Source organism: Coturnix japonica, chromosome 7, assembly GCF_054131305.1.
Source record: "Coturnix japonica strain WE chromosome 7, WE-NBRP24, whole genome shotgun sequence".
NCBI lineage: Eukaryota > Metazoa > Chordata > Aves > Galliformes > Phasianidae > Coturnix > Coturnix japonica.
Genome location: NC_140669.1, coordinates 2,719,966 through 2,745,592, shown reverse-complemented (window position 1 = coordinate 2,745,592; position 25,627 = coordinate 2,719,966). Strand labels below are relative to the sequence as shown.

The window sequence follows — 25,627 nt, the reverse complement described above, 5'->3', positions numbered from 1 at the left end:
GCCTTGGGCAGCGCTGATGGCCTTGCAAACCTCCTCCTGACCTGGAGATTCCAAAGCAGCTCTGAGGAAGGGATGAACCATTTGGGAGCAGCTTGTTCCATTTAAGCTTAAAGATCGACATTAACAACTTGGGGAACTAGTTGCTGTTTTATTTGCACATGTTGTGGTTCTAAAACCTGGAAGGATTCCTTTCCATAAATGTCCAATATATACAAAGTAGTTTTCAGGGGTAAAAATACGAAGAACTCTGAAGGTCTCTGAGAAGCAGCAGTGCATTCCGTGCAATTAAAAACCATAAATTATTAACCAACATTTGCAATCACAAGCCTATACATAATATACAAAGAACCCACGTCAAATCCATTTATTTCCACAAAGGGAAAAGGGTTTTCTCCACCACGGGAGAGCTGCTGCAAACAAAGCTGTTAGAACACAGGAAATGGCCAACAAGTTCTGCAAAGTCTCTCCCTCACAACGTTGCTTTTGTCATCAGCTTTAGTGTGACCTGAGAACAACACCCACGCAGACCGATGCTGCCCCGCTGTCAGCATTGAGCTGAGCAGAGCTCACCTGTCTCAGCACAGAAGTGCTGAAGGGTTCCAGCAGCTCTGAAGGAAGCAGACACGGGCAGCACGAGCACAGAGCTGAGCGAGCCGCCCCTCAGCACACAGAGTTTACAGCAGTAAGAACACTTGGAGCTGAGAAAAATAACTTACTTAACTACTCTGTTAGTTTGGCTTCTTTGCTATTGCACAACTTGATCAAGTTTTCTTTCACTACCTGAAAGAGATATGCATAGCAACGGCATAGAAATCTCTCTAATGGGGAATAAACAATCCTACCAGTTAAAAAGAAACCAAAGGGGGGAGTAAAACATGATACATTTTGATCATACAGGGGTTAAAAACCTTCTATAGTACAAAACGTGCAGCTCCAGGATAAACTCACCGGTCAGAAAACTACGCTCAGTGGAAAAACTTGTAACAAAACCCTCCTTACTCAGGAGCTCTAAGCAACTACTCAGCGCTGTCGTGGGGCGGTGACCTCCATCGGGCCCGCAGGGTTCTCATGATGCAGTCTGTCATGCTGGCGAGCTTCTCCTGCATCTCAAACAGGCGGCTGCCGGGGTAGCTGCGCAGATCTTCGGAGGTGAGCTGAGCAGCGAGCGCATCCAGCTGGCTCAGCAGATCTGCAGGGGGAGGGCTGCTGCTGCTCAGGGCAATGGGCTCACCCAGATCTGCAAAGGGAGGAAGGGCAGGTGGTCAGGGGGTTCAGCCAGAGCAGGACCCTGTCAGTGGGATGCTGCAGTTTGGGTGGTGTTAAACAACACATTGAAACAGTCTACAGAGTATCAGAGAGCTTCTGATAAAGGCACCCCTAAGAACTAAACGCTGCCCCTTCTTTATAGGGATCTGCATTGTATTTCAGCACAGGCAATAAAAATAAGGACAGCCATCAAAATACTCATTGTTATTCACATGCTGCCAGCGCCCTTCCAGATGTGTTGTCCCAACAACGGTCACTTTAAGTCACACACTGGAGTCATTCCTGAGTTCTCCATTCTCTGTCAACCAAATGCCTCAAGCGCCTTATAGGAAAACCAGATTCCTCTGCTTGAATCATAATGCCAAACCCCAGAATCCATGTAAAATAATCCCAGGCCCCAAAATCCAAACTGGGTACCCTGGGAAATGGCCAGAACACCTGCAGGCACCTCAGCCCTACAGTTCACTGTGCAGCTCCTGAGCACACCCAGACCTGCAGCACCCAACAGCTCTGGAGGAGCACGGGCTGAAACCTGCAAAGCAAAGAACTCCAAGTCCTGCTGAACACAGAGCTTCAGGGTGTCTCCATTACTGCAGGGTGTCAGGATGTGATTAACTCAACTCATCCCTTCAGACCACGTAGCAGGTTTCCCAAAGAAATCGAGTGCTCCATTAGCAAAGAATGCAAGCAGTGACAGCCAGACCCCAAGCAACACGCAGACAAGAGTTACCTGTTGCAAGTTTTTCCTCATCCACAGGAGATTTATCCTCTGTGCTGTTCACTGCTTTCTCCACATCTTCGAGCGCTCCGATTTCTTCACACCCTCGAGATTTTACCTGAGGATTTTTCAGAGAGAACAAAGACGAGGCACGTTCAGCTACACAGCAGGATGCGCTTTAACCATACAACAAATGCAGTCATTGCCACTATGAGTGTCCAAACACTGCACCCCAAATGCCTGCCTTGGGCAGATATCACAGAATCACAGATTAAAGTGCTTTCACTATTAAGAAAATTACTCATGACAAGTGTTTGTTAGTAGTTCATGAGGTTACTGCTGGCTTCTGGGAACCAGGGTGAAGCTTTACCTGTTGCTCGTGATATCCTCTGAGAGCTCTTTTAACATTGGAAACCTTAGGAGAACGGATGGGGAGAGTTTTGATTTCTGATGCTGTCAGAGTACTGAGATCTCCCACCGTCTTTATGTTCTTCGCTCGAATGAGCTGCCCCAGACCTCTGGAACTGCAGCAGAGAAAAGCTGGTCAATTAATGATGCTAAGATTCACCTCCGTCCTCCTTGGTGTGGTACAGCAGGACAAGCTCTTACATGAACGTCAATTTACATTCATATAAATAACGAAAAACAAAATGCAAATGACATTTTGCTGCTTGCAGAAGCACAGCTTCTTGCAGCGTACCTCAAACCCATCAGGTAGCGGTGGTATTCTGAAGGCCTGTTAAACCTTAGTAGGAAGAGAAGCAGAACACAGCAGGAAAAGGCCATTCAGGGCAGTTCCCGCTACAAGTTTGTATTCTGTCATCCAGATTCAGATCTGAAGACACCCCAGCTGAGCTCCTGGTGTTTGTACGGCTGCAATGCAGACCTGACCCAGAAATCCCACAGTGCCTGCAGCACCCCAAAGCAATACTGGGATGGCAGGACCATCAGCCAACCCCTTCCATACACTGGAAGCTCTGACCACTTTCTAACAGACCATTATGTCCATCTGCTCTGTCTTTCACCCCATGTAAGTTTGGTGCAAACCTTTCACAGCTTCACCAACAGCCCACCTGAGTCATCCCAAGGCTGCTGGGAGGAGAAGCAGGGATATGGTTTTGCAGAAGACGTCCACAATTCAGCACTTCTTGGTCACCGTTAAGATCCACTAAGGACTCTGCTTCCATTAAAATCACGTCTTCCAAAGCAACGGGGCACTTACCATATATTTGATGTGATCTGAGGTAAAATCACATCAACGGGTGCCTTACAGCCAACCAAGGCTGGATACACGCATTCCGTAGGGGCAGGCAGTGACTCCTTCACCATTTCTGTCATCTGAAATAACACAGAAAAATTATTAGATTAATGATCACATGACTGAATACGAGAAAGAGTAAGAAACGTGAACCAAAGCACTTCTTACTAAACACTTCTTTGAGCTCTTAAATTTAGGGTTACGAGATCCTGGGGACAGAAATCCTTTGGTTGGAGTGGTAACATGCTGGATAGAAAAAGAGGAAAAAAAATCTCTCAGGATTGTAAGAATTCAACTTATTTTAACTTTTTAGCTGCCTGGATTAGAGCATGTTGGCCTGCAGAGCGACAGAACGAGCCACAGAATAAACCAGTTAACAGCTATTTCTTAAACTGATCCATTTTCTCCCCTTTGCAAGGAACTACAGGCATATTACAGGGCATCTTACAGGCTATACAGACATACAGGATAAATCACTCCGAGGAACTGAAGACTTACAACATGCAAAAAATACCTGAAAAGTTACCTTGGTCTGAATATTAGATAAGATTTTAAGACTTCGTGAAGACGGTGAAGAATGGGATCTAATGACAGGACTTTTCCTGTCTATGTCATCAGCCAGTCCTTCTTGATAAATGGGGTTTGCAAAAGAGACCCGACGGATCTGTTGTCAGAGAGAAGCAGTTGTTACAGCATGAACCACTACAGTCTGCTGGAGAGAAAAGAACTCTGAAATGGATGAAGTCACTGAAATCCCTGAACACCATCCAGCCCACGACTGAAGCCACAATTAAAATGGCTTCTGCTGAAGGAAACATTCTGTGCTTCCTAAAAACCCACTGGTAAGATCCTAATTTGGCAGTGGCATTTGTCCCACTGCAACTCCTGCAGGCAGAGCAGCCATTGGGGCTGCTCTGAAAACAAACCTCCCAAGCTCCCAGCAATACAACCCCACTGATGTCTGTGCATTACAATATCTACAGGTCTTTACCTTCAGTTACCAATGAAAAAATTAAGTGGCTAACTGGATGTGTGTGGCACTCACTGCACTACAGGCACCGTTACTATGGCCTTATGAACGGAACAAACAAACTGCACAATACCTTATTGGCAGGCGACAAGGAATCGTCCTCTTGGTGCCTTTTTACACCTCTCTTCAAAATGCTGGTGGATGGAGAAGCTGAAGGAGACCACGTGCAGCGCGCCTGCACACCGCTGGGGCTCTCATTAACCGAACTGAAAGAATCCAGACCTTCTGGCTTCTGAGGTGAATCCGCACTCTTATTTTCTACTACATCTTCGTTGCCTACAGCCTCGTTCTCAGGCACTGTAATTTCAGCTTCCAGAACTTCCTCCCTCATCTCATTATCTGGAGTAACACAAACGTCCTCCATAGCGCTCTCAGCTTTCTCCTCCATGCTGTCCTGATTGCCTTCTAGCTCATCCATCTGCTTTGCCTCAGGTTTGCTACCATCAGCCAACACCTCAGGGATCTCCTCCATTTCCCCATGCCAGCTTTCTTCTCCCTTTTCTACAGCTGCCTTTTCTTCACTCTGATCCCCTCCAGCCACAGAGCTGTCACTGGGCTCACCTGAAGCACACTCAGACACAGACACACACTGCTCAGCTCCGTCGCTCTCATCAACTTCTTTCACTTTTATTTCCTCTCCAAGATCACCAAGTTCACCTGCTGCATGTGCTGGATTCTCTGCCTCTTCCTCCACAACACCAGAATTTCCCTGCAGATTATCGTCACACGTTCCTTCCCCTTCCACGCTGAACAGACTGGATTCCTCAGCAGGAGGCAGCGGTGTGCTCATGGCACAAGGTGCGATGGACAAGCTCTCCTCCAGGTTTGAGCTGCTGGACACCTCTGCTGCACTGACAGCTGTCTGAACTGGTGTGGTCTGAGGCTCCACCAGCTCACGAGGATCCTCATTTTGTGACTCGCCGAGTGATGTTTGCTGCTTCACCCTTTTCAAGCAGCAGTTGCAGCTCTTTGCTTTTCTCACCCTTTTGCTTCTCTTGTGCTGGCAGTGCTGCATTTGCAAAGAGGAGAGGTCACTCCCTGAAGTGTTTGCTCCTTGTACGTTCTCAGGCTGAACATCCAAATGCTGTTCCACAGAACTTTGCTTTTCAACACATTTATTTTCCTCTCCTTTCAAAACTCCATCAGACACATGCGGGTCACTGACAGATTCTGCCAACATACCAGCTTTGCTTTCTTCCACATTCACACTCTGTGTGTTGGGTGAAGCCTCTGAGCTTGCAGGCCCCTCAGCTTCTCCAGCACCTGCAAGCAGCATTTGACTTTCCACATCAGGTGGTGCAGACATCAGCGCCGCATCTGTGCTGACTTCACTGCTTAGTTCACTTTCATTCACCCCCAACAGATTCTTACTTTCATCTACTTGAGAAGACACCTCCTGGCTTTGGCTTTCTGGCTGCACATCCCTCCGTTTACCTTCAAGAGAATCATTTTTATGTTTTGCTTTTCCAGATCTTTTCTTTGAATTTTCCTTCTTGGTCTCAGAGCCATCAGCCTCTGCATTTTCTATGCTGGAAAGCAATCCTTGTGAGCTCCTCCTGGTGTGGTATCGTGGCCGTTCCCTTTTCTTCTCACCTACTGTACCTGAGCTACAGTCCTGACTTTCTGTGTTGCTCTTCAATGCATCTTCTGACTTCCTAGCACTTCTGTTTGCTTCCTCACCAGCTCCCTTTGGAGCAGGAGGCTCCTTTGAGCCCATCTCCTCTGCAGCACTTCTCTCAGACAGGCCGCTTTCTTTTTTCCTCGCATATTCTGAGGCTTTCCCACAAACCACTTTCTGCTTCTGGGCTGCATCCTCTTTAGTCTGGGGCACCTTCTTTTGCAGAGCTCTTTCATCTTCTTTACGTTTGTCTTTCTTTTGGTAGCCATCTTCCTTATCCTGACTGCCTGCTGCCATTTCTGCACTTTCTGACCGTCGTCTCGAAGAACGTCTCAGTATTTTCTGGCTAAGAGATGTATGTGTGCCCTGACTGCCATCACCCGTTACCTGCTCAGAGGGCACAGCCATCTTCGGGGGTGTATTTTCTTTAGAATCCACCTCAAACGCCCGGACCTTTTCTATTTCTGCTACTACACCCTCAGCTTCTTTGATTTCTGGTTCTGCAGAGCTGACAGGCTGGGGCTGAGCAGTGAGAATACGCTCCGTGTCTTCCACTGAGCAAGACGAGTCAGGATTATTTTCCACGCTATTGGAACCAAAAGACTCTCGTGCACTTTTTTCTTCTTCTGAGTGAGCTGACAACTTGGACTGTTGATTTCCTTGCTGCTCCATTTTACTCTGCCTGCGTGTCAGCCTTCGTTTTGCAGCAGAAATCTGCTCAGCTTGTGAAGACTTTTTATTCTCTTCCCCAGACTTTCCTGCCTTATGACCAGTCTTGCGCATGTTTACATCTCCCTGTTTATCTGGCGTAGGAGCACTTCGAGACGTCTCTGATGCACTATTTAATGCTGAGGGGCTGAAGGGCCGGCTCTCTGAACTGTCAAACTTCTCCAATGTAATAAAAGACTGCCGTCGGCTGGCAGGCTGTGGTGTTCCAGAGATCACATCGCTTGAAGCAGAACTGCTACTGAGAGCTGAAGTGTTTTCATTCCCTGCTAAGGATTCCTTCGAAGCCGTTTCTGTACCACTTTTTTCTAATCCCTCTCCAACCGATGACTCCTCTTCAATGATTCCAGTTCCATCATCCCTTTGCGACTCTCCTTCACTGTTTAAAACTGAGCTCATCTCTAGGTGATCAGCAAACTTCTCTTCCTCATCCTCCGGTTTGCAGTCCCCCGTGATTCCATTTGAATCAGCAATACAGCTTTCGCTCTTTTCATTTTCTCCCTGTTCCAAAAACAGCAAATTCTGGTTTTGCTACTGTATAAAAAATAGTTCTTCAGATTACCTTATGATGTGCCCCCAGTAGAGCCACAGCAGGCTGATGCTGGCAGAGCCCTGCAGCCCATCTGGCCCTGCTGCAGACCTATCCTAGCAGCTCCATGCCCCTCTTGTGCTGGAGGCCTCAAAAGCAGAATGAAACACTTGTCATTTTCCCCTCACAAAACACTTTTCTCCCTCATAAAATTTACTATTTAATCTCCCTTGAGCCCTTGCAGCTTCAACTGAAGCAGCTCGGAATAAGGAAGCACAGCTCAACTGTTTAAATGCACAGTCACCAAAGCAATATAGGTATCAACAGGAAGACTTTTCTAAGTCTGAGAAGAATTACAGGAGAAGATGAAATATTCAAACTACACCTGCTGGCAGGAAAGGTTACAGAAACAACAGGTCAGCAAGAGTTTCCTAGCTTTAGACTTGCAGAACAGCACTACAGTAAGTCACAGCTCAGTCTGTGCTGCAGCTTTCTGTTAGTTCCCTGTAAGCCCCACATGCCTGTAGCTCTGTAACAAAACAACTTAAATACACCCTCATTAAACCAATCACACAAATCCTTGTGCCTTAAAATTAAGTTTAAGTGTTCAGTTATGGACCCTTTGTTATGTGAAGTAGAACACAGCAGAAAGAACATTGTGAATGGTATCAGACTGGAACCTGTTGATGGGAATGAGACAAATCTCAAGAGCTATGAGCGTATGCCATAGTTAGGTAAGCCTGTACCCTAACTATGCAGAAATGAATGAATAAGAAGCCCAAGAAACAACGTATTCATGAGATTCTTACAGGTTAAAGAATATGGAAAATGAAACCACTCCTGCCAGCAAATACACCTTGGGTACGTTTTGTTATTGAGTTTTTTTTTGGCTTTCCAAAGGATTCTAAAACGTACTGATTAATCAAAGACAGCAATCAAGGAATTTTGCCATTACCTGAGCTACAATTACAAAGAAAGTATTATTAACACGGTTATAATTCTGATATCTTATAACTCCCATTAGACATTGAGAAATTACCTGAGGATCGTTATTGATATCTTCTTTTGCTTTTTCTATTAGAGATGACCTTTCCCTAAAATAAAAGTTAATTTAATTAGAAGTGCTCAAAAAAAAAAAAAAAACAGAAAGAAAGAAAGAAAGGGGACCCCTTTAATGCCTATACTGGGCCCCCTTACTTACAAAGAATCTTCTTGGCTCTGAGTATACTGGGAAAATAAGGTAGTATCTTGTGATGAGTCTAAACTGTTGTACATAGCAGGAATACCAATTCTGAAAGAAAAGCAGATATGATTAAGTTGGAATATTAAAAAAAAATACATTGGATGAGAGTGGGTAGTATGATGTATCACAAGACAGCAAGTTCTCGTTATGAAGTTGACTTCTAAACTCTTAAGACTACTCAAACAGCAACATGCATTACAGTATGGATTGCTGTAAAAGAAGCAATGCAGCATGTACCGAGTATCAGGAGACTCTGTAAGCACACATTCCACTCCACACTCTGGAAAAGAAAAGACACAGTATTGCTATCTGCCACGGCAACCTCACAGTCCAACTAGAAAAAGAAACAAAGCGGATGTGGGTCACCATTTATCCCCTGAATTGAGAACTAGAATTTGCACCCGCACCAAATTCAGTTCCAACCATGCTTATGCGTGTGTGTGTGTGGCTAAAGAGCTGTGGGCAAGATCCCACTCAGCAAAGAACTCATCATCACAAGCTGACTATGTAACCCAACTGTGTTCCTGTAGAACACAGCTGCATGCAACGTTTGCTTGTACTCTTCTAGTGAACACCTGCCTGAAGATCCTACTGTTACTTTCTTGAAGTGAAAAAGAAGATAATTCTAAGATTCCCTTCTTACTAAGATGAGTTTTTGGAATACCCTGATTTCTGATATACTGCTGACATAAAAGATCTCTTTCAAAGCTAAGAGTCCTCCCTGCAGGTCAGGTGAGAAGACCCTTTTAATTCCACAAGTAAGAACAACATCAGCTTAAATCATGTTGCAGAGTTGTGAGGTACAAATGTACCTCCAAGTAACAGACAATAAAGCATATTTAATCCAAGTAGGAAATGTGGAACAGAGAATAACTCGATTGCTTTAAGACAGCAAAGCAAGGAACTTTGTTAGCTCTAAATGTTTTAACTTGAAAAGAAGGCAAGGAGATAATTACACACAGTAATCTGAAATACAGGAACTGAAGTTATGTCTATTTGACATATCTAATACAACGTTTCACATTAAGTTTAAATGAATGACAAACCTCTTTGACCTAAGCACTTCTTTCTGATGTTCTGTCAATATCCTTGCTTTTGGTTCTGGGGGAATGAACACAAAATCAACAGATCTCTCCTCTTCCAGAAGTACGTCACTTTTAGGCTTTGAAGCTGAAAACTCCAATTTCAACTACAGAAGGATTACAAAAAACAAACAACACCTGGATTAGAAACAAAGTAGTGGAATGGAGAACTGCTTCATAGCTCAGGTGGAGCCATCCAGAATGAAACAGCTTTCAGATAAGCACAGTTCTCTCAGCACACTGAATCAGCACACATCCCTCAGCAGATGCAGACTGCATTGAAAGAAGTCCTGGACATGACTTAAGGATGCCAAAAAATAAGCCAGCATCCTTCCTTGTTATCAGGCATATTTACCTATTTTGAGAGCTGTCAACTGCAGATGCAGGAAGGAATGCAAAAGCTCTGCCTGTTCGAGCATGATTCCTGCCACCTTAATCTATCAGGAGCTGGTTTAATCACTGAATATACGGTTAAGCAGAAAAATCAGTTAAGTCACAGCAGTGCTATGCATGGCTGTAATGCTGCTTGAAGCACTTGTTCCCTCTGCATCAGCATCATGCAAAAACAAATGCCAGTCCCCCACAACCTAAGCCATTCTATGACTCTGCGATCCATTAGGCAGACTTCCACTATCCCTCTTTAAAACTCAATCTGTAAACTTACCAGGGAATTCAAACAAACTAACTAACAAAGTGTGCTCTACAGGTCAGTTCACAAGAAAATCCAAATAATTTATTAATTCTAGCTCTGAATTTCCAACAGAATAACAGATTTTGATTGTCACACTTATCAGAAAACACCTCACCTTGGCAGATGTGACTGGCACATTATCAGGCTCATCTTTTATTTCATTTTTTAGTTCGCTTGTCTGGGCCAATAAAGAATCTCGTTTCTGACCCAAGTTCACTTCCATCCCACTCAGCTTTGCATCCCATTGGGAGTTTTCTGCCTATTCAAATAAAAGCACAGTGAATACATTGTACGAAGCAACTTCAAGCACAAATGTGATGTATTTGTTACTACAGCTGATCACGTTCATTTTCATCTAAATTATGTAGAGAACATTAAAAAATATGTCATTATTTTGAACAAGCTCATAGAATCTCAGATTTAAAATGCATTAGGTGAGGCAGGTCAGCCTTCTGTGCTTATACAGCATTGTTTATCATCCCAGACACGAAGTAACTGCAAGCCAATCTGACTAAAAATCAGAACCGACCCTTGCAGTATATGTAATTCCCAGGATGTTACAATTAAATACCAACAGGAGTCAACAAAATATTTACCTCCTCAGAAAATGGGCCGCTTTGTTCATCAGCTATCTCAATGCTTTCAAAACCAGGCAGCAAGAGTGGCATTTTCTGTTTGGCTTGACTTAACACAGGTCTGCTCAACAAAACAATTCGGGCTTATGAGAAGCATGCAGTAATACCAGCAGGTACCCCAGCTGACAGTACAGGCAGAATGTGAATTACACCCAGAATGATGCTAACACATGGTACGTAACCTGAGATCTTTCTTGAAAGTATTACAGCTCATGGATGTAGAAGTAAGTTAAATGAGTCTACAGAAAGATTACGGGGCATATAAACAAGAGGGAGATTTGCTGTTTACAAGGGTGGATGGTGATAGGACGAGGGGGGGATGGTTTTAAACTAAGACAGGGAGGTTTAGGTTGGATCTTAGGAGGAAGTTTTTCCCCCAGAGGGTGGTGACGCACTGTTCACAGGTTGCCCAAGGAGGCTGTGGATGCCCCATCCCTGCAGGCATTCAAGGCCAGGCTGGATGTGGCTCTGGGCAGCCTGGGCTGCTGGTTGGTGACCCTGCACACAGCAGGGGGTTGGAGCTGGATGAGTACTGTGGGCCTTTGCAACCCAGGCCATCCTATGATTTCTTCAACACTCTTCCAAGCTCTCTAGAAACCACATATTTACATCACCCTGCATAAGTAAGCAACATACTAGCTATGTTTTCTTTCCTCAATCGTGTCCTTCACTAAGCGTAGCCCTTACACACAGAGAAGACCTGCTTAATGCTGCAGTGACCTTCATATACTTTGTTCCAGAACAAGTCCCACACAATGTATACAGCAAGAGAAATGTATCTTACTTTAATTCTTCAGGGTAGGTCAAGGATGCAGCTTTAGCAAATGTCGCGTTCCAGAAGTTGGCGCACTGCTTGCGTATCTGTTTGCTCTTATGCTGAAATATCACACAGAGCAATGGAGAAAGCTGCTCCAGCAGCTCACTATCATAGCAGCCCGTGCAGTGGGACTGTAAACACAGGATAATCTCAGCCAGGAGTTTTTCAAGCTGAGGAAGGGAAGAAGTAATATGTATGTATGTTTTAGGCTTTCATTCAAATATTGCACATATTCTCTATTTAAAACATGCGATTTAAGACAGACAACAGGCAACAACAGCCCGAATAAACCAGTTTAGAAACCACACCACAGAACATGTCTCACTATAGCTTCCTTGTCTCAGTTACTGTTCAGAAATTAAATCTCTACCTCCACTATGATTTTGTTCAGAATCCGGGATGAACAGGAAAACCTCACCCAGCCCTCACAGCTCCCCAACCCCAACTACCTCTCCACCAAACTCACCTTGCTGTTCAGATTACTGTATGGTTTAGGTACATCAGCAAGCCTGCCAAAACAAAAAAAGGTATGAAATATTTTGCACTCATTTATCCCAGAGGTTAAACGAAGACTCTCAAGCACTGCACAATGGTTTTGATACACAACTCCATGAAGTAAAGCTGTGAAACAAACCCCCTGCACTATTCTTAAGTTTCCTGAACTAAGTATTTAAAGGAAGTTTATCACTGAGCTTTCACTGGTGGACGTTAACTTCAAGAAGAACTAATGGAAAGATTAACAATAATTACAAGTGTTGGGTTTATTTTTTATGGGTTTTTTTGTTGATGTTGAGGAGGCTCCCACATCTGTATTTGCATGTGCCTTCCCTCCAAAAAATACATGCAGTGCTCATTTCTCCTATTTAATGAGTAACCGTACAAAAGATGACACTTGAAGCAGGGCAGATGAGATGGGAGATGGACAGATGGTGTTCAGTCCAACCTCACAGAGGAGCAAATGGATTCTTGCAGACAGGGACTCAGATTTTAGACTACAGCAGTAGCAGCCCTGCTTCAAATGCCAGTTAACAGCAACATTTACAGGCTGACCAGAAGCATGTTGCCCCCTACCCTCCCTCTTCCCAAGAGGCTGGAAGCTGTTCTCCATTCACCTCCTTATCCTGAACAAAGTCTTGACACCCTGTATCAACTACAGACCAGAATCCATCCCCTGGCAGCCCACCAAACCCATGCTAAATCCCATCCTATCCTAGGAAGAAAAGCCACAAAGGATTAAAAGAAGAAAAGCCAATAACGAAACAAAAAACCAAAGAAAACGAGCACACAGCAAACACATTTCTTCTCTAAGCTTAAACACCTACACGATTCTACTGCACTGCAACTAGTTTTGATTCAAGTAGAAAGGGCCCTGAAAGCCGTCAAACTTTGAAGCTGAAAGCTTTTCCTGTCATAGCATCAGCCTGGCACTAAAGCTCTGAAAAACCCTGAGCCACATTTAAATACACAGTGTGCTACAGACTACTCGGTATTTCACTGCTATGCAGCAATGCACTGAGCTCAGTTTTCCAACCGTTTATTAAATACTCACTTGGATTTTTCATAAAACACTGCCAGAGGTTTTGACAAAACTGCAAACATGGTCCCAATCACTGAAGGCAACGAAACGTGGCTGATGATGTTGTGAAGAACAGCAAGAACTGAATGACCAACAGAGACCAGCGGTTCTGGGCAGCTTTCTTCAGAACTGAGAGCATGGAAGGAGTCCAGTAACATCACCAGGAGCTTGAACAGGGAAGAGAGCTTCCCAAGGGGCTCCCTTTTCTTCTTAGACCAGTCAGTAGGTGTCTGTGGAGCTAACATTAGAAAGAAATATAAGTATTTTCCTATACAACCAACACACGTCACAACAAAACACATCTTAACTTCCTTTCTACATAGAAAGTTTTGAACCAGATCTAATAGGAAACATACACTTCCCAGTGCGTAACTTTATCCCACTATTACAGACTCAGCTCTCACCCCAGTGACTGTTTTTAAGCATCTTAAACTCTTCCTTGCAGAAGAGAGCAGCCTCACCAGAGCTGGTAGGTGTAAATCCAGGTGAGGGGGAGGGGAGCTTTCATTCTCATTCAGAGTGAAGTTGCCATCATGTTTTTGCTCACCAATATTCCCCATTAAAGCATTTAAATTTTCCAGCAGCCCAACATTATGTCCTATTACTATAAGACATTCAGCTAGGGCAGAGAACGTATGATAAACATCGAGTTTTACACTGAATTAATTCCTTTTGGAAATCATTTCTTTAGAGTTTTTTTGTCAATTCCTTAGCTAAGATGCAAGGTGTACACCGACTACTGACACCCTACAATCACCACTTCTACCTATATTAACTAATTTTTAACCAAAACTGAAAGAAATCAATGGAAAACCTCAGGATTCAAGTATTTACTTACATCTTTTTTTTGGCTGATATTTAATACCATAGGGTGCAAAGTTGATGCAGTCCACCATAACTGCCACAACGTGGGTGAGACCATCCAGCATTGCAGACATCTGAGGAGGGAACAGAAGTTGTCAGCAAAGCCCAGACAAGCTACAAGGGCAGAAAAACAGTGCTGGGCACAGCAACACTAAATAGCTTTTAGGTTTAAAAGAAGGCATGAAGTTGTTGTGCATTGTCAGGTGAGATCAGTTTGCATAAATGTATTTTAGAACAGACTTAAGATTCAGACTGCCCACTCTGTACAATACATAAGCATACATATCATCTAAGGAAGAGAAACAGTAACAGGCAGCTGTAAGGTATACAGGTCGATATTAAGGCAGAACATGCTACCAAACCTCAGTGTGCTTACATTCAGCCACTGGACTCAGCCTGATCTTCAGTAAAGTCACTGCAGCATAGCAGCAAGATTTTCACTGAAAGAACTATGTCCAGGAAGCTTTAAGCCAGACACAAAACACCTCAAATTACAGCAATTACTCCATTAAATTTCGTAACAGATTCTTGCACAAGCCTGTCACTTCAAACATTTGCTGAAGCACTTCTATAGTTCAGTATCACTGGTTTATACTCACTACTGGAGTTTCACCTTCTAGCCCAGATATTATTTTGGCACACAGTTCTTCACAGCACAGGTTTTCTTCTGCTGTTGCAACCAAAGCAGCACAGCGAGCAAATGCTCTGTACAGGTCTGACCAAGCACGCAGCAAGGATTTCATAGTTGGCTTTATGAACAAAAAGAGAAAGTCTGTAAGTATCAACTTCTGAGCATCAAGACTTGCTTTAAGTGTTCTGCTATCAAAACTTGAGCTTCAATCTCAAAGCAGTGGTCTTATGTATGCACAAGCAGCTCCGCTCTGAGATGAGCTGCACTTCACAGGTTTATTATGACCCACGCTGCTTCTGATCAGCATTAGTACTGACAGTTACCTGTGGAAATTCCTCAACAGGGAAGATATGGGACACTGGTAGCAACAGAGCATTGTAAACAGCATTGAAGTTGTGCTCCAGCGCATCACCTTGGTTTACTTCATTAGTCTGCAATGAGATAATACACTGGTGAAGCAAAGTACAAAACTTCAATGACAAATTACGTTGTTCTGAAGGCATTTGTTTGGAACATGGAAGTTGCACGAGCTAAACAGCCAAGTGTGCTTTTAAATCAGCTACTCCTCCATTCTTTCGGAGCTCATGTTGATTTTACTATTTAAACAGGCAAAAAGTACTTTAAAGAAATACCAGAATAACCCCTTAATTAAAGGAAAAGAGAGTATGGAAAATGCGTGTTCTATGTATTCTTGTTGCAGTGATGCCAGCAACCTACACAAGGACACCTCACATAGCCTGTGACGGATACTCTCAATGTTTTTACATCTCATATGTGTATGATGGTTAGCTCAATGTTTCCTACATTGCAATGTACTGAACCTGTTGAATAGGACTGCTGACATGACTGCAAACATTCACACTCACACAGCTCATTCCAGTCCCATAAATACTACCACAACTCGTATGATTTTAAGGATCACCACAAGCAACTCCTAAAAGCACATCAAGAAAAAATATAAGCACAGCTTATACACAGCTTGTGGTGGCTGTTTCTTGGGGTGTGAGAGAGTGCTGGGAAAGAGAACAGAAAAGTCACTATACCCGGTTAATCCAGTCAGTCAGTGGGTGAACAACAATACTCCACATCCTCCAAAGATGCTCCTTGTTTTCCACCTGCTTGGCGTTCTGATTAATAACACACAGCACAGACTCACTGAAAGCCAGTGGAGATGTAGGTCCAGATAAAACATAACGCATAAGAGTTTCCAGAATGATGAAGAATCTGGGGAAGGAAAGTTGGAAAGGTGAGAGATTTCTTCAGCTGAAGTTAGGAAAAGAATTCTAGACAGTCTTCAGCTCTAAGGGACTTCGTTATTGAAACAAAAACACATAAGAAACAACACGTACCTCTCATCTGTCACACACCACTCCAAGAGGTTGTTATGGAAAGGCAGCTGAACTAAGAACAAAGCTGGAGTTCCCTTGTAAAAGGAATTGAAGATGTCAAAACAAGAAATACATCGATCAAATTAAACAGCTGTCTCACTTCAGTGCACACACACCTTCCGTAAGCCAGGGATTTACAACTGTATGAATAGTTGTCAGAACTGTAAATTCTAACACTTCAAAGCAAAAATTGAAGGCAAATGCTGCAGGACAAAACTTCTGCTTAGATGGGATTATGAGGAAAGTACAACTATACTGCAACCAAATTAAACACCTTTAAAAAGCTACAGGCTTTGCAGCCCTTAATCACCGCATCCTTGTCATGACATGTGAGGACAGGTGAACATCATGCAAGCACTGCATACTGTGATACAAGTACAAGGCACAGATCTGATACTGCACTCTGCACATCACGACATCCCAATCCTCTGAACCATAAAGACAGGCAAGGAAGGAAGCCACACTTACATTTAAAAGATCCATATCAGCAATCTGATAAGCTGGAGATCCCAATACTTTCGGAGGTAATTCCTTCACAGTAATATCAATGAGGGACTAAAATATGGAGGGGAAAAGAAGAAAACATCATGATGTCTCTTTCTTTTGAGGGTACCACTGCTTTATGCAACACCACATTACTTCCCCTTAGAAAAAAGACAGCAGAAGGTGCTGCTCAGTCACACCTAAGCTCAATGCTGCTGCCAAGTCTGAAAGATGAATCTTAAGAAGCCCTCAAGGAGCAGCAGGTCATCAGAACAGAGCAGTGTGACCAAACACATTGGTCCTTAAGAGGCCACTCTGATAAATTAATCTGATAAAAGATGCAAAAGTCTACCACCAAACACAACACAGGATCAAATAGGAATCAGATGACAAGAAGTAAAAACACAACCCCAACCTACCAGTATTTTCTGCACAGGAAGTGAATTTGATCTAACGATGTTTTTTAAGGCCTGGAGCAACATAGTCAGTACTTCGGATCCTTGCTTTTCTTTCTTATTGCCTGTAATAAAGCATACTTGTAGTTAGAGCAGAACAAAGTAATGGTCACCAACCATTATTTAAAGCATAAATGTAATGGACTGCAGGGCCATAAGAAATTGTGTGTGCATTTATAAACATATATCGGATCAACAATCAGGTACCAGTCTCTCTGAAAATCAGTATAACCCAAACATTTCAATTAAATAATCCCTAATTTACACCTTCCTGTTATTAACATTCAACTTTGGCAAGTTCAAAAAAGCTGCTATGTGAAGTTCTGGATGCATCCAAGCAACACACATTAGCACTCACACACTCTTAGCAGCAATGAAACAAGTGTTTCCTAAAGCCAGCAGTGACACAAAAAAAGTACACTTCTTACCTGACTCAATAGCTGCTTTCACATGTCCATTTATGTCCTTCCAGATATTATTCAGCATAGATTCTGCAAGACAATGAGACTCCTATTAACTTTGCAATAAAAACATTAAGGAAAGTTTAAATACACATCGGGTTAAACAACTGCACTGATGTGAGCAGGACGTGAAATAAGCTTCAGAACTGAGTTCTAGTCAAGCAATGTGAGCAGTGGAATTTTACAGAAAGCAACCATTTCTTCCTTATGTTTTCCTCCCCAATATTATTTGCAGAAAAGCAATAAAATCACACCACTAAATTCTTACCAGGAACTTCTTTTCCAATTGCAATAAATCCATCCTGAACTGCATTTATAAACGTGCTGGCGTGCTTACAGAAAAAGGATGGGCTGCTGATCAGGGGCTGCTGGAGAGGCTCTAGGAGGAGAACAAAGCCAGGTCTGTAAATCTGTTATTTCACTGTCTACCTTTAAGATAAGCCTTAAAAAGAAAGCAGCAGTGTGCAAACTCAAAGCTTTTCACACAATTAAAAACAACCTCCAGAATTAAGGATGACAACAAACACTTACAAATACTTAAAGCATTTTATGCTAAGGGATGCCTTTTTAATCCAACAAAGTGATTTATTTTACATCCTGCAGAAGTACACTGAAAAAACGTAACTCACGTACCTAAACTAAGCACGAGTTTGTTTCGCTTTGCAAAATCCAAAACTTCTGGTCCCATTAAGAAGTGAAGCAGCATTTCAATTCCCAGAAGCTGAATGGAAGGAATTGCCACCTGTCCTGCAGTACTGGAATTCAAGTTCATCCTTGGTGTGGCTGGACTTGGAAACGGATAAGGACCTAAGGAGGAGGAAATTAAGAATAAAAATGTTGCCTCGTATTTCATCGATAGCATATGGGAGGAAAGATCCAGCAGACCAAAATCCCACACCAGTAACAAGTTATAAGATGGGGTTGGCTGGAGGGACCTCCAGCAGTCTGATTTTCATTAGACACTTCTATTCCAAGAAGCATTTAACATCACAGTAATAACTGGGAGTTTTGAAAGCATGTGCCTTCCAAAAGCTGCATCAAAGCTATGGCCACCAGACTTGGTTTTGGCAACAGAAGTTGCCGGGAAGCTGTGGCTATAGAGCATATCAGAAACACTATACTACACACACACACAGCCCAAAAAGACCCACACAATGAATTTGAGGCTACTAATTATGGCAGTCTAGAATTACATATGCTGAGTGCTAGGCTTTCCATGCAGAGGAGAGGAAGTTCCCCATCACACTTAATGTAAAGCTCAGTACGACTTTACACACGCTTGCAGTAAGAAAGTTATTGATATATTCACAATTAATGAGTTACTGTTCAGAAATACTACTGAAAACATCCCAGAACTGAGACTGGGACAGAGGGGGAGCATTTACCAATAACCAAAAAACAAAGCTTCAACTCAAAGCTCCTTTGCAAAAGCGAGTGCAAATTGGGGACATGAAGGACTGGCCCTCCACACAGTTCGATGAGCATTATTTTGTAAGCATGGGATGCTGCCTGCAACAGCCTCAATTTTAACCAGTGTAAATCATTACCTCTGGAGATGTCTGCATGCTCATCTCAGTAACAATCCAAACAAAAAAGCACAGACAAGTCACACAAAACACCTCCAGCTCCTGCATTAAGGATACAGGTGAAACAGGCTTGTCCTTCCATACCTGGTTTCTGTGGAGGGTTTGCTAAATTGGGAGTGGATGGCACACGTGTGGGAGTTCCTTGTAGTGCAGCAGAAGAATCCACACTTAGAGTGCTCTGGATTAACGGTATGCAGACCTGCAAAGAGATACCAAATGCCAATGAAATGAGTATGACAAACAAGCCATAAGCCAGAAAGAAAGCATGTACTGAGAGTATCGGACTGTACTGCTGTCCACAGCATCAGTTTTCAGTGTGCTTACAATGGTATTCCTAAGACTAAGTAAAAAAAACACAAATGGATAGAGAAAACAGAAACTCGTGCTAGAAACGATCCATCTGGACTCTGTGTAAAAGGGGAGGTAATTTCTTATTTACTTTCAACCTGAATTTGATTTGATAAAACTCAGAATCCTGGTAGAAGCATTTTCTTCAGTATAATGTGAGCGGTAATGAAACACCTGGGTCATTCTCCTGTCATCTCTGTCAACATTTTGTCATCTTTTCCATATGTCCTCCCTATGGTGGACTCCCTAAGAGCACAGTGACAGGACAACCCAGCTCCCATATGACCTGCCCACGTCTGTTACTGTTGAGCACCAAGTGCAGACTTCTACTAAGATGCCCTTAACCATGCAAATCCATTATCTAAATCTTTTAGAACTGAAAAACCAATTGCAAGCACATACAATATGCCATTAACACGTATAGCATACACCCACAAGGCAGCCTTGGTTCCTTATGTTTAATTTTAATAATGAACTAGAAAAGGGAAAAGCAAGTACAGGAAAAGCTACGGTAAGAAGGAGCAAACTTAGCAGAGTTGCTTAATTAATGCTGAGCATGCAAAATAATGGCAATTTTCAGCTGTATTACCTGTTCGAAGTTAGCAGGCAGCTGAGGTCCCAGCCTCATGAGCAGATACCACCAGACCTCCAGCTTTGTCAGTGCCAAAGCCTCTGTCCTCACGTGGATTGAGCTCAGGGGCTGCATCAGCAATTTCAGCCTTTTAGCACTGCACAAAATATCTTGAAGAAGGGGGAAAAAAAGGTATTTTAAGCAATGTCATTAAATGACAAAAACACTTCTCAGAATTAAAATCCTTTGTAACCACACTCATCTCCCAGACTATTTTACTGCTCTGAGAGTTGTCTGGAACGACTCTGAAATTAGAAGGCATTTTCAATAGATTTCAAAAAGGGAATTTTCCTCCACAGCTTCAGAATTCTGAAGAACTGCCCTCCCCACAGTTAATCCACACAGCACAACATCAGATCTGCATGGTTTTCACCTCCACTTCACTGCTGACAGTTTGGCTCAACTGAAGTGTTACAAACAGAGCTATCTAATTTTATCCATTTCTCCATTTCCAAAGATAGTGTTTCCATCACAGAATCCCAGAATGGCCTGGGTTGTAAAGGCCCACAGTGCTCATCCAGCTCCAACCCCCTGCTGTGTGCAGGGTCACCAACCAGCAGCCCAGGCTGCCCAGAGCCACATCCAGCCTGGCCTTGAATGCCTGCAGGGATGGGGCATCCACAGCCTCCTTGGGCAACCTGTGAACAGTGCGTCACCACCCTCCAAGTGAAAATCCATACTCCTTCAGTTACATAAAGTGAGTACACTCAAAGCAATTCAAGTTAACTTTTTTTAAAATCTACCTGGATTTAGAGCAAAGTTATCTATGAGACTCTTCCATGCAATGAAAGCTATTTTCTTGACCACCGGTGAGCCACTACGGAATCCGAGTTCTTCCAGCTGCAGCAAAGAATTGATGAAGCTGCCGCTACGATGCAGAGTCTGAAAACAGAAGGCCACCAATTGTTACACTGTCAAAAACACACAATCAGAACTCCTCAGAGAAGCAGAATCACTGTTTTTCTGCTTACCTTCCCGAGTAACTTGACAAACAGAGGCCACAGCTTTAATACGTACGTCTCATTTTTTGTAGAAAACAATTTCTGAAGTTCTGCAATCAATTTCTGTAGGCAGAAAGAAAAGTCTATAAAAGGAATACATTCAAATCATTTTAAAAGCCACGTCCTCAAAGCAATGACACCTGCAAAGACACAACCGACCTGTCATTTCTAGATCAGAAAGGTATCACTTTGCAGCACACAGCATTTGCTGTTGAGTCAGTCAAATGCTGCTGTCACATGGTTACCTTCTCTCTTGAAAGGATGAGCTGGCTGCAGTTACTGATCCTTAATTACCTGTAACCGCTCTAACTTGTTTAGCTTGAAGTAAGGGGCATGAAATTGCAGTGCATCGCTTATGATCATAAGGAAAAACCAGATCATGCAATTATGGAATCGCAGCATGGTTGGGTTGGAAGGGACCCCAAGGATCATGAAGCTCCAACCCCCCACCACAGGCAGGGCCACCAACCTCCACATTGATACCAGCCCAGGCTGCCCAGGGCCCCATCCAACCTGGCCTTGAACACCTCCAGGGATGGACGGGGCATCCACAGCCTCTCTGGGCAGCTGTGCCAGGACCTCACCACTCTCACTGTACAGAACTTCCCCCTGACACCCAACTTAAATCTGCCCCCCTTCAACCTAAAACCATTTCCCCTTGTCCTGACACTGTCTACCCTTGTAAAGAGTTGACTCCCCTCCTGTTTATAGATTCCTTTTAGGTGCTGGAAGGCTGCAATGATACTACTTACACACTAATGCTGTCCAGACAGGTTTTTAAATATTTTCCTCAATGAGAACTGTCAGATATGGTTTTTGGTGGTTGTGTGCTAACCTTGTCTTTCTGTCAGAACTGTTGTCATCGTGAAGTTGCTGCCAACACGCAATGGGAGCAAAAAGCAGCTCTCTAGACTACAAGACAGACCCCCAACCCCTGATCACTGCTGTTTTCTCTAGACAAAAGGCACAGCATTTCCACTTACCGTGGTCATTAGGTGCTCAGTTACAGCTGCCACCTCCTGCTGTTTCTGAAGCAGCAGTGGCATGCCTATCTCCAGAGCAGTGGCACCTCGTAACTGCACTTTGTGAGCTGAATGGACGACCAGAGGGATGATCAGCTTTGCCCACCTCACAGCCTCTTCTCCCATCTGGGCTGGAGCTTGCTCTATTAAGCTGAAATCAGAAAGCAAACAGACATACAGCTCACATACCCAAAGGTAGCCTTAACCAATTAATGTTCCAGTTCAACTTGCTTTCATGCTTTGGGAATAATCAGTGCTCTCATGTTTCTAAGCAACAAGGAAAGACATTTTTAAGCATAAACCCATTCAATGGCCAAGAACTTCCCAACCACATGGGAAACATAGGAACATAATGTAAGAAGGGCACAACAGGCCCCACACTTACCGTATAACAACATTCAGTGCTTCATACTCCACGATCATAGACTGTACATCTCCTTTAGTAAGTATGGTTTCCAGCGTAGAAATAAGACTGGACACCTGAGGAAACAAGAGACCTCAGTATGAAAATATAAGTACTTAATGAGCTAATGGGATCACACAGCTCCATTTCCCATTATAGAGCTCTGTGCCTGGATCACGACAGCTCTGGTTGTAAGATCAGAGCTCCAACCAAGCAGGAGCATTCATAACATTTCTCTGCCATGCTGCTTTGCTGGTGTCACACAGAAGCACCAACACCACAGCTTCAGCCTCAAAAGCAGCAAGAATTTATCAGCTCTTTCCCCTCCTTCAGAAAACCCTTTCAATTCTTCCAAGAGCTCAGGCCTACATTTCCCATCAGATTCAAAAGCTACTGAGCAGACATCAGCCCAGAGATTGCCAGTCTCCTCTCCCTCAAAATGGAGCTACAAAACCATTCAGAGACCTACCTCCTTTTTGATAATTTCTGAAGGAAACGTCTGCTTGGAGATCACCCAAAGTGCTCGAGTGCGAGTGTTTTTGTCTGAAGTCTTCAAGGCGACGCTGTTCAACGTGGAAAGCAAATCTTCCACCTCAGATGCTGAAAGCAGAACACAACACTCATTGCTCACATACTTCTTGGCAAGCTTCAGGTCACTCTGCTCATTTAACATTACTAGAACAAGTACATCTACAGCCAGACTGAGTGTGACTGAACGCCTTAAAGATCTAGAACTGAAGGTTCAATACCGAGTTATTCAGGACTTGTGGGATTTCAAGTGAATACATCAATTTAGTGCAAAGTCAACTCCACTGCTGCACTGGGGTATAAAACAAACCATTAAGGTCTACAAAAGGCTTCACTGGAGTCTCCGTCCCTGAGGGGCTTAAGAAGCATCTGCATGTTGTACTGAGTGATGTGGTTTAGTGGGGAAACACTGGTGGTAGGTGGAGGGTTGGACTGGATGATCTTGGAGGCCTTTTCCAACCTGTGTAAGCTGGAGCTGAGCTCACAGCAAGCTGATAATACAAGAGCAACACCAACACAGAGCTTACATGCTACTAGGAAGACAGATGAAAAACATGTATTTCTTTGAAATTCATCATTAATGAAGTCTAATTTCTTACAAATGTGACCCTCCTGGCTAAGTGGAGGACTGAGAAACATAAGGTCACAAACACTCTCTTTCTGTCAGCGCACATACACTTTCCATCCTGTCTCTGTCTCTCCACCTGCTTTCTAACACACTCTATGAAATTTGACTGCAGTTTACCAACTAGTTAAAAAAAAAAAAACAAACAATAAACTTAAAGCACATGCTAACAAAGCAATAAAGAAAGGACCATGGTACAGATACACCTCACACCAGCAATGGCACTGAAATCTGTTTGCTTACCGGATAATTCAGAGGTGATCTTTGAATTAAAAACACAGAACCCCAAGGCCTGTAACGCTGCATTACTGAGTTCTGAATTTTCACTACAAATGTGAGCCTGGAAAAAAAAACAAAATAAGGTTATTCTTATATATCTGTGTGTCCCAACTCACAAGAATAGATGGAAAGCATCAGCTGTCTTAATACCAACAGTTCTGCTGAATGAATGCTGTCAAAAGGCAAATGCTTGATGGAAAATGCACTGCGTAGGAAAGCTTTCCTGTTTGCACACACCACCAGATCATTAGAGCAATCAGAGCTTCAGATGTTTCTGATCTCTGCAATTTAGGCACCCTTACTAAGTACTCACTGCATCAGTTGTTCTGTACTTCTTTGTTTGTTCACGTGCCACCACCTGACTGCTTTAAAACAACAGAAACGTGAGGGGGAAAAAGGTGGTCACAATCCTTACACTAACCAACCAAACAGAATAGAACAATCACTTCTGGAAGATGTTATTTGGCTGCACAGCACGTACCTGCAGCCCCTCACTGAGCTTCTCAGCACTAATTTCTAGCAGCGTGGATAAGCTTTGCTCATAATGCTGGACTGTCCCACAGACTGACATCTGACTCTCAGCCACCAACCCCAAACATCAAAACATACCTTGGGTTTGTTCACTGAAGTAAACCATGGAAAATCCAACGGGAAAGACATACCTTAAATATTTTGCTAAGCCGAGGAAAGTGTTTTCTGACGCCTGCAACGAACTCTTTGCCATCCCCACCAGACAGGCGGCTTTAAGGGGAAAACAAGCAATGCTTTAATGTTATACATGTTATAGACAGCATAACTTTAAACTTCTCACACCCAGCTCGTTGGCTGGCTTGGGAACAGTAATTACCCAACTGCCCATGGGATGTTTAAACGCAGGAAGCTGAGCGGCACGGGGGGCTGCACCAACACAAAGTGAGGAAGAGGGGGGGTGTGAGAGGGAAACCCTTCACACGGAGAGGCCGCGGCCCTGCCGAGAGCTGTGGGCGCCCATACCTGGAGGTGCCCTGAGAGCGTGGATGGGGGCTGGAAGGAAGCGCTCCGGGGTTCTGTGATGCTGAGCACGGCCACATAAGGATGCAGCCCGACAAACCCGCCCGCCCTGAGGCGGCTTCTGTTCGGCTCCGGGCAGCACCTCAGGGCGGGGGGGCCCAAAGCGCTCCCAGCTTTAAAGCCACCACGGAGCGGAGGAACCGCAGCTCAGAGGGGTCAGAGCAGCTCAGAGGGTTGAACCGCAGCTCATAAGGGTCAGATCAGCCCCATCCCCACGTTCCCCCGCCGCCCCCGCTCAACCCCGGCGCTCCCTGGGGCCGCCCCCCTCAGACCGCGTGCGGCCCGCGCTCACTTGACCAGAGAGAGATGCGCGTCCGTGAGATCCCCCACCGGCGCGGCGGGATCCTGCAGCGTCTCAAGCAGCGGCCGCAGAGCCCCGGTACCGCTCATGGTACCGCTCATGGTGCCGCTCACGGTACCGCAGGGCACGGGCTGGGCCGGGCCTGCCGCCCGCTCCGCGCGCCCCGCGCCGTTTCCCGGGCCAAGATGGCGCGCGCGCGGAACGGGCAGAGCGAGCGCGCCGGCTGAGAGCTCTCAGCCAATGGGAGCGCGGGAGGGGCGGGGCGGAAGGCCGGGCCGGGTGCAAAGGGTGGCGCCGCGCGCTTGAACCGCGCGCTTTAACCGCGTGGAGACACGGCTCGTTTCCCGCGCCTTTCGGGGCCCGCCTCCCGCAGCGCTGATTG

General features: G+C 44.3%; 1 protein-coding gene across 4 annotated transcripts; it reads right to left on the bottom strand.

The window, feature by feature from the left end:
* Nucleotides 1-128: 128 nt before the first annotated feature.
* Nucleotides 129-25,432, bottom strand: RIF1 (replication timing regulatory factor 1). Of its 4 annotated transcripts, XM_015869036.3 has the most exons (35): nucleotides 25,237-25,432; nucleotides 24,557-24,635; nucleotides 23,859-23,955; nucleotides 22,932-23,062; nucleotides 22,445-22,539; nucleotides 22,021-22,210; nucleotides 21,008-21,100; nucleotides 20,780-20,918; nucleotides 19,995-20,146; nucleotides 19,142-19,256; nucleotides 18,105-18,278; nucleotides 17,740-17,850; nucleotides 17,439-17,501; nucleotides 16,975-17,075; nucleotides 16,541-16,627; nucleotides 16,034-16,107; nucleotides 15,728-15,908; nucleotides 15,008-15,115; nucleotides 14,653-14,802; nucleotides 14,028-14,127; nucleotides 13,163-13,427; nucleotides 12,080-12,122; nucleotides 11,581-11,783; nucleotides 10,758-10,857; nucleotides 10,277-10,420; nucleotides 9,435-9,577; nucleotides 8,347-8,436; nucleotides 8,185-8,239; nucleotides 4,346-7,117; nucleotides 3,769-3,906; nucleotides 3,411-3,488; nucleotides 3,207-3,322; nucleotides 2,355-2,508; nucleotides 1,997-2,102; nucleotides 129-1,237 (listed from the first exon to the last, which is right to left on the bottom strand). In XM_015869036.3, exons 1-35 carry the CDS (start codon nucleotides 25,344-25,346, stop codon nucleotides 1,017-1,019), a joined length of 6,978 nt encoding a protein of 2,325 aa, XP_015724522.2. In that variant the 5' UTR covers nucleotides 25,347-25,432; the 3' UTR covers nucleotides 129-1,016. The 4 variants fall into 4 exon arrangements, with proteins under 4 accessions (XP_015724522.2, XP_015724523.2, XP_015724524.2 ...); XM_015869037.3 differs by lacking the exon at nucleotides 3,411-3,488 and having other exon boundaries at nucleotides 3,757-3,906; XM_015869038.3 differs by lacking the exon at nucleotides 3,411-3,488.
* Between the last annotated feature and the right edge of the window lie 195 nt (nucleotides 25,433-25,627).

Coding starts and splice junctions, on each gene's coding strand:
- RIF1 (XM_015869036.3), bottom strand. CDS start 25,346: ATGAGCGGTACCATGAGCGGTACCGGGGCTCTGCGGCCGCTGCTTGAG. Junction 20,147..20,779: donor TAACTTTGCTCTAAATCCAG/GTAGATTTTAAA, acceptor CCCTTCTTCAAG/ATATTTTGTGCAGTGCTAAA. Junction 8,437..9,434: donor GAAGTGCTTAGGTCAAAGAG/GTTTGTCATTCA, acceptor CTTTTCTTTCAG/AATTGGTATTCCTGCTATGT.